Raw genomic sequence first — 11,602 nt, forward strand, 5'->3', positions numbered from 1 at the left:
TCATCCCAATGGAGGGCTGTCCCTTCCACTGCAGCGTTTGCAGTGGTTCCATGATCCACTCTCCTTACTGTCTGCTTTCCTGGGAAGACGTGCAGCACCCTGAGCTTGCTGGATCCTGGGTGCACCTGCTCGCTGTCCCCTGTCACTGCTGTGGGACAGTCTGGGGACAGGAGGCCAAGCTTGCCTGATGGGACAGTGACCTGAGCCTGGGGTGGGATTTTAGACAATAGGCAGCTGTGGGTCCCCAGAAAGGCCCATGGCAAAGCCAGAAGCCCTGTAAGCACACGAGACGGAGGCTAGCTGGACACAGCTGTTTAATGAATGTATCTCAGTACAGATAGGGAGTTGCAACCCACGCACCCGCGGCCGCCTCCTCGCCATGGCTCTGGCCACATCTCGGACCTGGCATCCAAAATATCCCCATTGGCGCTCTGGCCACTTCTCGGACCTGGCATCCAAAATATCCCCATTGGCCTGGCATGCCAGGGTGGTAGAGGAAGATGTCGTGGCACTGGTGCGCCTCCTGGTCTTGCAGTGGGAGAGACCCTGGAGAGGGGAACTGTGCCCTGGCTGGGGGAAGGGGGATGACTGGGATGATGCCCACAGGGCATTGGGGATGGAGGTGAGGGAGTGACCAGGTTGCTGCAAGTGCAGCCCTGGTCTGTGTACACCCCGGGACCCCCTGGCTGAGCCAGGGCACACCAGGCGGGGAGAGGCTGAGGGCACTGTGGGGAAGGGATTGGAGGGGCAGGAGCAGCTTCTGGGGCTGCCGTGGGACCTGGGCATCCCAACCCCTGGAGTGTTTGGGGCAAGGTTTCCGGGCTCCCTGCTCCTTCGTCTGTGGGCTGAGCGCATCTGTCTACCTTAGGGCTGCCAATGTGGCCAGTGAATGCCTCATCCCTGCAGCTGACACCTGGGGAGGCTCTGAGCTCTGCCTCCTCCTCCTCACCATGAGCATTAATGCTCCCAGAGAGGCGAGGTTGTCCACTTGATGTGGTGGGTAGAGAGCAGGACTGAACAGGACTGGTGTGGGACAGGAATGGCAAGCAGATGAAGAGCATCCCCTGGAACCAGGCGTACAGGAGGGGATGAGGGATGCAGGGGAGTGCTGCTGGCAAGATCAGATGCATGGGAGGGCTCCCCTACATCTGACCCTGCCTTCCCATCCCTCTGAAGCTTTCTGTTCCCGGTGCTCCTTCCTACACCATCACTGTTGGCATTAAATAGTTGGTTGCCAGCAGGGAAGGGTTGAGCCATGCCAGGGAACAGTCTCCCAGACACAGCCACGGGCCATGCATGCAAGGATGGACCTACTGGGCTCCAGCCCCTGTTGGAGTACAGCAGGGATGTGAAAGACCCCAGTGAGGGTCAGCCACATCCCCTGAGGATCCACCATGCTGATGAGCTGAGACACTGCTTGCCACAGACCTGTGGGTGCTGCCCGTGGCACGCAGAGACTCTGCCCCGTGCACTGTGGGAGGCTGGGGGCACACGGGTGCTCTGGGTTCTGCTGTCGCCCCACAACTACCCAGGGCAGACCCACAGGTCCCTGGGTGCTGTGGGAACGGGGATCATGGGGGCAGCAGGTTCCGTGCCCCTTGTGCCCCGTGGTGACCCCGGGCATGGGACCCTTCCCCACCGTGGTCCCTGCAGGGCGTGGGGGGGAGGGAGTGGGGACACGCCCTGCCCCGCCCTGCTTCCCCCACCAATCAGAGACCCGAGAGCTGCTCCCGCTCCCTCAGCCAATCAAAGCCCAGCACCCATCCTCTTCACAGCCAATCCGAGGGGGAGGTGGGGCAGAGGGCAGCATGGCCGCTTCCCCGCCAGCCAATCGGCGCCCGGCTGCGGCTGCGGGGGGGGTGGGGGGGGGCTGGGCGGGGCAGGTCACCATGGCGGGTGTGGCACATGGCTGGGTCTAGGCGAGGGGCTGCAGGTGCAGGGCTGCGCTGTTGGGGCGCGCTGCCAGGATGTAGGCGACATTCTCCCGCAGGAAGCCGGGCCAGTCAATGCTCCTGCAGGCAGATGTGGGCTCATCGGACACCCTGGCAATGCTGCTCCCCCAGGGTCTCCCCCCAAAATGGGAGTGTCCACCACCTCCCTAACCATCCCTGCCTCACCTGGTCTCCTCCTGCTTTGTGGCTGGCAGGATCTTCTCCGGGCTCTTGCCGTTCCTGCTGCTGGCGGGGCTGCCCTCTGATATGGGCCCCACATGGCTGATGCTGTGGCAGGGAGGACGGTGTTCTTCATCCCCACTTCTTGCCCCCCAAATGGTGGTGGTGGGGAAAGAGGGTGCACAGGGCTGAGGGGCCATGGAGGGGGAGGTGGCAGGAAGGGGGGGCAGCCCCTTTGCTGAGCCCCTTTGGAAGGTGTTGGGGCCATGCTGGGAGTCCTGCTGGGATATCACCCCTACACCAGGGTGGGCATCCAGCATCCCCTTACCTGACATTGCAGGACAGCATCTCCTTTTGGTGCTTGCGGAACCAGGTGTGCCGGGCCTGGCGGCACTCGCCCTCCCCAATGAAGCCATCGTTGTCCTGGTCCAGGGCCAGGAAGGCTGCCCGTGCCCGCTCCCGCTCCTTGGGTGTCAGCAGCCGCAGAAGGGCATTCTAGGGGGGTCAGAGAAGGAAAGGTGGAGCACTCATCCCATGGGAACCTCCCTCCTTATGTGCCCAAAACTGTAGGGGTCTCCACCCTGAGTGTTATGGCCAGGGGTGCAGGCCATGGGAGTCAGCCCCAGGTGTCAGAGCCATGGCGTCAGCTGCAGGAGCCAGCTTTGGGTGCCATGACCATGGGTGCTGGCCATGGTAGCCAGCCCTGGGTGCTGTGACCATGTGTGCCAGCCATGGGAGCAAGCCCTGGATGCCACAACTGTACCTGCGGCCGTATTTTCTGCAGCAGCTGGATGGACTCATGGGAGAGGAAGTCCTGCCACTCGATGTGCCCCTTCTTGTCGGGGTCCAGGGCGTTGAACTGCAGGGCTGCCTGCTCCTCCTGTGCCTCAGGCATGGTCCGTTCGAACTGCTGCTTGTGCACTTGGTGTTTGTAGTGCAGGAAGTCATCCAGGGTCAGGCAGCTCTCTGCAGGGGACAGATTGGCTGTGCCCAGGAAGGAGGGGGAACCCACCTCCCCAGCTGCTTCCTGCAGCCATCTGGGACCTGCCGCATGGAGGGTACGCACCTGGAATGATCTTGCAGTTCTTCAGGGTCTCCATCAGGCTGTACATCTCTTCCTCTGTCAGCAGCAGATTGAGGTTGTCCTGGGGTGGGGGGCAGAGAGGAGCAAAGACATAGGGTGGAGGGAGCACACCTCTGTATGGCAGCACTGGGATCCCTTGAAAGCGTGTGGGTGTGGCCACCCAGAGAGGGATGTTGTGCTGTGTCACCCAAGGGTGCTGCAGTGGAATGGCTCCATGCCCCCGGGCTTTGGCCATTCCGGCCCTGACACAGCATGTCATGTACCCATGGTGCCACATCCCCCACCAACGTCCTGGAGGGCTAGCTGCAGGGGTGGGAAGGTGGAGAAGGGCCGCTGTCCCCTGTGTCTGGAGACCCCATCAGGCCAAGGTGGGTGGTGGGAACTGGAGAGCAGCAGGTCCCCCATTGTCCCAGACCAGGCTGTGAGGTGGGATCCTGCTCATGTTCCATGTGGGGCACAGTTCCCTGGGGAGCACCCACCACCCAGCAGTGGCCTGGTGTCCCCTACTCCAGGCACTCACGCAGTAGTAGCAGCTCCAGCCCGTCTCAGTGTGCGCTGTCTCCGTCACCTCCACGGCACTGTCCTTCTGCAGGTATCCCATGCGGCGCAGGCAGCCGTCGTGATACACCCGGGGGCAGATGCGGCAGGGGAAGAGGCTCTCGGCCGTCCACACCTCACAGATCTCACACATCTCATCATTCAGGATCTGGGGAGGGATGGGCAGATACTCAGAAGAGGAGAATGAGCAGGGGCTTGGCTTCTCGATCTGGGCAGTGCTTTGCAGGTGGGGGTGGATGCTGAGGGGCAGAGAGGACAGGAAGATGTGAATGTGCAGGGCTGGCATAGGGAAGAGGTCGTAAGGGACATGGCTGGTTGAGTTAGAGGAGGTTAGTGGGTGTGTTGGTGGGGATGAATGGTGGGTGGATGGGTCTGGCTGTAGGGTTGGTGTGGCCATGGGGTTGTAGGTTCTCTGGGGTGCAGCATGGTAGGTGTGGGTGGCTGGACTGTAGGGTTGTAGATTGGCTGGTCTTTAGGTTTGCACGTGTGGATGGATAAGCTGTAAGGTTTTCCACACATTTCCATTTCCACTTCCAAAGAGATACTAACCTGGGTATATTACCTGGGTACCCTGGCTGATCTAGCCTCAGAACATGGTTGGACATTGGAACACAGTGGTCACAGCACCAAGCCTGGACAATACTCTCAGGCACATGGTATGATTCTTGGGGTGTCCTGTGCATGGCCTGGAGTTGGACTTCAATGATCCTTGTGGGTCCCTTCCAACTCAGGATATTTTATGTCTGTACGGCGCTACATAAGGTTGTAGGTGGGCTGGGGTGTAGGCTTGCTGGGTGGGTGGCTGGATGGGTAAGGCTGTGGGTGTGGATGGGTAGGTTGTAGGATTGAGGGCATGGGTGGATAAACTGTTGGGTTGTAGACGGGCAGGGGTGTAGGGGCTGCAGGTATGGAGGGGTGGGTTGAGTTGCAGGCTGGTTGACTGCAGGTGGACTAATATGTAGGTCAAGTTGTCTCCTTTTCCCCAGACCTAGAGCTGTCTGTGCCCAGCTGTCTGTGCCCAGTGACTTCTCCCTTCCAAGACATCCCAGGGTCCCTCCAGGGCACATCTGAGTAGTTACACCCCCCTCCCCGTGTGGCACCTCCACCTGCCCAGCCTGGCCACTGGTACACTGCCCCACTGAGCCACCTCCATAGGGCTTTGCAATGCCCTGTGAGACTGTCATGGCCTGGCAGGCACTCAGGTGCTTACACAGCCCTGGGCTCTCCCCTGTGCACCTCCAGCCCTGTCCCCATTCCTCCCACACTGTCTCTGTGGTTCCAGCAGCTTACCTGCTCCCTCTGCTCCAGGCTGATGTCCGGGGGCTCATCATCGTGGAGCTCCCTCTTGGGCCGGATGAAGGCAGGTGGTGTGAACCTGTTGGCCCGGTCAAACTCCTCAGGCTCCACACCCCGGCCATCCCGCAGCCGCTCCCAGGCTGCCTTGCTGGCACTGCTCTCCTCCGGCTGGGAAGGTCCTGCTGATGCTTCCTCCTCTCCCTCCTGCACCTCCTGCTCCAGCGTCCCCTGGCGTGCGGTGCCCGCCTCCGCCCGACGCCGTGTCGATGGCTGCTCCCGCAGCCCATCCTTGAAGGCTGACACGGCCAAGCTGACCTTCTGCACCCTCTCCACCGTCTGCCTCCTCGACATCAGCACCCCCATGGCTCTGCGGTGGGAAGGAAGGTGCTATGTCCCTGACGCCAAAAGGGCATCCCGATGGTTTTCCCCCAGCTGTGTGAGGAGCAGCTCAGGGCAGCAGAAATGGGGTCTTTGTGACAAGCTGGTGCTGGGGTTATGATGGTGGCTATGGGGAGATGGATTCCGGGCCATGGAGGGTCTGAGTGGGTGGGGGAGTGGGACAGGAGGCAGGGAGATGGTTTGGGGGTGCCTCCCCACCCTTGCTCTATGGACTCCAGCTTAACAAGAAACACATCCAGGCTTTTCCCATGCCAGATCAGTAACACCCACAGGGACTAGGACCAGCTGTAACCCTCTTTCTTGTGTGCATCTCCTTTCTGCCTTGAAGACAGCCTCTGTGGCCAGTCAAGGGTGAAAGATGTCCTCCCTGCAGCTCTGCCCAGGACGCAGTCATGGCAGGTCTGGTGCTGACCCCTCACCTTCCTTAAATTCCTCTTCACTCACCTGCCTTTCTTCCACTCACATGCTTGTGTGTGTGCTGCTGCTTCTGTGATCACTGGGCATCCTGCAAGGAGCCATGTGGGGAGGCTGGGCCAGCTGTAGCAGGGCTGTGAGGGTGCAAGGGGGAAGAGGTGCAATGCATGGGACTGGGACACATGGGTCCCAAGAAGGATATTTGGCTTCCAAGTACCAAGGGAAGATCATCTTGGGGTAAAATGGGGAGGCCAACAGCAGCAGCATTAACAAGTTGGACTCTGTCTCACTGGGTGTGAGCTGAAGCTGGGGAGAAGCAGGATTTGACCTCCAGTGTTGTGGGGCACAGCATCACCCCACATGGGTCCAAGGGCTTCCCTTGTGCTGTGCTGGGGTTGCATTATGGAAGATGCTGCCCAGGGCAGTGGTGGAATCACCATCTCTGGAAATGTTTAAAAACCATGTAGACATGGCACTCAGAGACATGGTTTAATGGTTGCCTTGGCAGTGCTGGGTTAATGGTTGGAGTTGATGATCTTAGAGGTCTTTTCCAGCCTTAATTATTCTCTAATTCTATGCTGCAGCACAGAGGCACTCCCAGGTGGTGCCCAGGGACCAGGAGGCAATGTGGGGAGATTGGAGCAGCAATCTCCTGCCCCGCCAGCCTCAGCAGGGAAGTCCCCAGGTAGCGGGATAATTAGCAGCATGCGTGCACACGCCAGGATCTCGCTGTCTGCGGGAGGACTCGACACCGCGGGCACTGCTGTGGCAGGGAGCCTGGTCAGGGTAATTACAGGTACCCCGCAGCAGCAGGGCCGAGCGGAGCGGAGCAGAGCATGCTGGCAGGCGGCAAACACCACTGCGTGCACACGCATGTGATTTCCCAGCCTCTCCCCACCACAGCGGGACCATCTGCCTGCAGATTCCCACGCGCTGAGCCGGGTACGCAACACGTGTGGGCCCCGTCCTGCGCGTGGGGGTCCCAGCAGCGTGTGCGTGTGTGGGCTGGGGTATTTGCACCTGTTGGCCGCAGTGCCTGGCTCGGAGCTGGTGCCCGGCATTCTTCAGCTCCCGGGGCTTTGCAAAGGTGGGAGCGGGGCAGAGCTGGAGGCACGTGTCCAAGCCACAGCAGCAGCATCTCTGCGGCTGTGCCAGTGGGAAGGAAAACACCTGGGTGTTTCTACCTCCTCGCCGTGCCACCACCCTCTGCCTGGCTGGCTCAGGATCACGTCTGCCGTGGTCTGGATCAGCTCTGCTGCTGGGCAGCATTGCAGCTCTGCCTGCGAGCGAGAGAGTCGGAGAAGTCACAGGGAAATCCCCCCAAGATCTGCCTTTGCAGGTCCCTGCACCACTGAATGTCGGCCAGATCCAGGCCTACTCCTGTCCAAGAAGCAGGGAGGAGAGGGTCCAGAGAGGCTAGGCTCACAGAGAAGAGTGAAAAGAGGGATGTGACCCACAGCACATCAGTCTCCCTGGTACCCACACTGGTGTTCCTGATCCCAGTGTGCTGGCAGCTTCTCCCCACGGTGCTGCTGAGCTCTGGACACCCCAATCCCAGCCACTCTGCAGTGCAGTGGGGCAGCCCAGGCACTAGAAGGGTGGCTGGTGTGTGGACTTGCTGTATTTCCCCCCCCAAATCTGGTTCCCCTGTGTGTTCATGTCATAATCACCCACCTGCACTGTGCTGCTGCTGGAAGACCCCAGCCCACCTCCCTGTTTCCTGTCGTCTCCCAAGCCTACCCTGAGTGCCTTCTGACACTGGCAACTGTGTGCCTGGAGCCTGGACAGTGTCACTCCTATCATGACTTGTGTCTGTCCTCAGCTCTGCTGGCTTCCCTGCTCCTGCTAGTGCTGAACAGCTGGACCCTGCCTGTGCATCTGGGGTGAATGGCTTCATCCTGAACTCAGTCTCCAGACTCCACTGCCTTTCCACAGGCCCCATTACTCCCCAGATACCCCAAACCTGCTCTGCACTCTCCAGACCCCTTTTTGCCTGTGCCCCATTCCCTACCTGACCTGCCTGGCTTTGTGGGGTGGGACTTCACCCTCACATAGAACCTGGCCTGACTTGGGGTTCTGCCAGACTTGGGGAGTCCCCCTTCTCCTGGGGAGGGAGGACCAGGGGCAGTCTTGCCTCACAGCAGCCCAGACACCCGAGCAACCCCTGCGTCCCCACATGTCCTTGGAGGAAAGTGTCTCCAGTGCTATTTGTGTCCACCCCCCGAGGCAAACAGAACCACCACCTGTCTCACCGTGACCTAAGAGGTGTGGGGGCCTCGACCTTGCTGCCAGGCTGCACCGTGGGACTATTTTTAGGTCGCCCCCACAGAGGAGCTAAATCTGGGCACAGGCAGGAGCTGCCTGCAAACACCCGGCTCCACTGAGCCCTGCCAGCACCGGGGGCTGTCACAGTCGGTGGTGGGCACCTTCCCAACCCCTTCCCTTCTCTTTCCCCCAGCCCCCTGCACCCATGCCCTGATGCTTGGGCAACATCCACTCCCCTCACTCTTCTCTTTTGGATTTGCTCCTTGCTGCTTCGTTCCTGCAGCAAAACACTGAGCCAGAAAGCACTTCATCCTCTCAGCACCCATGGACGCATCTTTCCCAGCATCACGCTCCTCTCTGTGTGGGGGACACTGAGGCATGGAAGCAAGGCTGGTGGAGCTGGAGTGAGGATTAAGCCTGGGTTAGGTGGGAATGGGGAGAGAGCTGGTGGCTAGCACGGAGGCACCCCAGGAAAAGGAAACAGGGCAGAGCATCCGGATGCAAACAGAACCAGTGGTCCCTGCATAGCTGCAAAATCTCTCTGCCATGGCAGAACACACGTGGCTTGTGCAAGGGTTACGGGGTGCCAGGTTAGTGGTGGGTGCGGGGTGGCGGGTGACACACAGGTGGGCGTAGCACAGCACGGCGGGGGTGGTGTGGTGGCTGGGAGCGCAGGATGGATGTGTCGGGGAGCAGAGCAGGTGGGGTGTGTTTGTTAGGACTGGATGTGTTACGGGGTGGATGAGGTGCGAGGGGTGGATGTGTTTTGCGGTGGATATGCTATGGCGTGGCTGGCAGTGCAGGGTGGGTGTTATGGCCCTTGGAGGGTGTTGCAGCGGTGTGGGCATGGGGTGGGTGGTGGCTTTGGGTGCAGGGATGTTGCAGAAGCTGTGGGAGTGGGGTGGTGTCTCTGGCAGCTGGGGGTGCGGGATGGGTGCTTCTTGGGGGCCGTGGGTGCAGAGTGAGATGTTGCGGTGCACAGTGGCAGCCTGGGGAGATGGGGGTGTGGAGCCACAAGTCTCTAGGACTGACTGTTACCTGCCCCACGGTGTGTCCTCAGTGCAGGGCCCTGCCAGCAAATGAAGGGTCAGAGGGTGCTTGGGCTGGTGCCCCCCTGAGCAGGATCCATGGCACCCACCTTCAAGGGGCTGCGTCAGGGTTGTGCCTGGAGCAGAACCTCCTCCGGTGCCAGGAGTATGCTCCCCGATCATGGGGAAGGATGCACCTGGTCCCCACAGGCTGCCAGGGGGCCAGGCCTCCTCCCTGCCCTCACCAGGCTGCTGGGGCTTTTGCCCTGCAGTGCTGTGTCTTACTGCGAGCAGCGTTAGGGACCCTGGGGGCAGAGGGGTGGGGTACCAACAGGGAGGACAACCTGGGACATCAGAGCCCATGGCTGCCTGGTCCCAGGGCTCGGTCTGAAGGGCATGAAGCAGGGCTGGGAGGAGCTGCCGTGGCTCAGGCATGGCTCTGGCACACCCTGCACAGTTGCTGCCTGCCTGGGGTGAGGGGGACCAGGCTTTGAAGGCAGCAGGCTCTGGTTAGGGGACATTGCATTCCACCTCCCTGAGCTGGCTGCAAATGGCCAGAGGGGTCTGGCAGCATCTCCTTGTCCCCTCTCCCGGGCAGACAGCACATGCTGGAACTGTGGCACTGCTGGGACTGCTGCCACGAGGTGTTCCATTTGCCATGGGGCAGGGAGATCTGTGGCTTGTGGTACCCTCCCACCCTCTGCAGGGCTGTGGGAGTCCAGTGGGGATATGGGGGGGGGGAGGGGGGGGGGGGAAGAGGTGGCAGGACCCCCAGCTGTGCTGTGTCCCAGTCCTGGGGACACCAAGCTGGTGGCTGCTCTCCCTGCCGGATCAGGTTGCCCGTCCTGCCGCGCTATGGCAGATTTTATAGGTGTGTCGCACTCTTTCATCTCCCAGAGGGGGATGAAAATGCCGTGACAGCAGAGTCCCTTCCTCTGCAGCAGACACAGCTTCTGCCCAGCTCCGCACTTCTCATTCTCCTCTCCCTCCCCAGCCCCTCTCCCCAGTACCCACATGAGGACCCTGAGGGCAGGACCCTCTCACCCCATCCTCATCCCCACTCCCAGGTATCCCATCCCAGGAGCTCTGGTCACTCTCCCTGGCACCAGGACCCTGGGACCAGTGGGGGAACCCACCCAGGGGTGACACAACGTATGGACAGCCGACGCCATGCACCCAGGAAAGCACCCACAATGGCAAAAAAAAACCTCTTACCAGGATTGGAGTCGGTCTGGGAACACAAGCCCTAGACAGCAGTCCACACAGTGTCCATTGCCGCTGCCTCTGGCCACGAGCCCCTCTCCACCCACGGGTGCTCACTGCATGCTGTGCACCGCGTGCAAATCCCTGTCAGGGGATGGAGCAGTGAGGGTGGTACCCGGGAAGCCAGAGCCGTGCACTTGCTGCCGGAGGATGCAGGAGGCAGCAAGATGCTGGGAGCGGATGCCTGTGTCTAGCGCGCACACGCGCACACACACACACACTCACACACTCTCTCAGAGGAAGCAGGGAGCTTGTGACTGGGGCTGAGCAGATGCAGCCTGGTTTGCTGTCCCTGTACCAATTGCTGCCCGAGCCCTGTTAAAAAGCTCTCCGAGAAACGAAGATTTTTTTTAACCAGGCTGACGTGTGCTGGAAGATACCAATAAAAGCTTTCCCTGCATCTCCTTTGGCCCCCTGGGTTGTACCGCCTTTCTTAGAAAAAACCTCAAGGATTACAGAGATGGGACTGCATCCAAGGATGAGCAAAGGTCTCATCTGCCCCCGCTGTGGGGTCTTCCCCAGACCCGTGCTCCAGTCACAGGCTACCTGCACCTGCTTTAACCCAATACCTGCTGGTCAGTGTTGCAGGCACGCTGTCCTTCCCACACTACGGTGCAGCAGGGGCATTGTGGCTGCTGGCTACGTGCAGCTCTGTGCGCCCGGTGCAATGCAAAACCCAGGGTTTTTGTTCTTCTAGTCCCCAGAACTTGATGTATCACCTGGGTGGACACCACAGGGCTGCATCAGGGCTGGGGGCACACAGGGGCTGTGAAGGAGGTGATGGGGCAGGAGAGAGGATGCTGGTGGGGAGAGGAGGGCACAGGTCTAATGCAGCACCTCTGAAGGCAGGATATCTGGTCCACATGCATCCCCACCTACCCCACATCAGCTTGGTGGAGATGGTCACTCAGCCCCCTTACACCTTACTGGAAGGGGGTGCCACTGATAGGGGGATGTGCTTTCCCCTTCAGAATAGACAGCTCTGCATGGGGATGATTTAGGGTGAAACAGACTGAGCCCTCCTAGGAGCAGCTTCCATCCAGGCTTGGGATTAGTGCTGAAGGTAAGAGCAGAGGAGCCTGGGCAGTGGGGATGCTGCAGGACTGCCCTGCTCCTTGGCCAGGCTGGATACAGCAGGTCCTGTCCTGACGAGGGGAGAGGGAAGCTCTGCTCAGTCCCACTGC

General features: G+C 60.5%; 1 protein-coding gene across 4 annotated transcripts; it reads right to left on the reverse strand.

Moving 5' to 3' along the window:
• Positions 1–297: 297 nt before the first annotated feature.
• On the reverse strand, positions 298–10,751 carry PHF24 (PHD finger protein 24). Of its 4 annotated transcripts, none has more exons than XM_032096812.1 (9): positions 10,644–10,751; positions 10,371–10,502; positions 5,044–5,416; positions 3,716–3,901; positions 3,178–3,256; positions 2,875–3,077; positions 2,440–2,606; positions 2,118–2,255; positions 298–2,012 (listed from the first exon to the last, which is right to left on the reverse strand). In XM_032096812.1, exons 3-9 carry the CDS (start codon positions 5,410–5,412, stop codon positions 1,916–1,918), a joined length of 1,239 nt encoding a protein of 412 aa, XP_031952703.1. In that variant the 5' UTR covers positions 5,413–5,416; positions 10,371–10,502; positions 10,644–10,751; the 3' UTR covers positions 298–1,915. The 4 variants fall into 4 exon arrangements, with proteins under 4 accessions (XP_031952703.1, XP_031952704.1, XP_031952705.1 ...); XM_032096813.1 differs by adding an exon at positions 7,047–7,142 and having other exon boundaries at positions 10,371–10,743; XM_032096814.1 differs by having other exon boundaries at positions 2,118–2,252; positions 10,371–10,742.
• Between the last annotated feature and the right edge of the window lie 851 nt (positions 10,752–11,602).

The sequence above is a fragment of the Corvus moneduloides genome, chromosome Z (genome assembly GCF_009650955.1).
Source record: "Corvus moneduloides isolate bCorMon1 chromosome Z, bCorMon1.pri, whole genome shotgun sequence".
Classification (NCBI taxonomy): domain Eukaryota; kingdom Metazoa; phylum Chordata; class Aves; order Passeriformes; family Corvidae; genus Corvus; species Corvus moneduloides.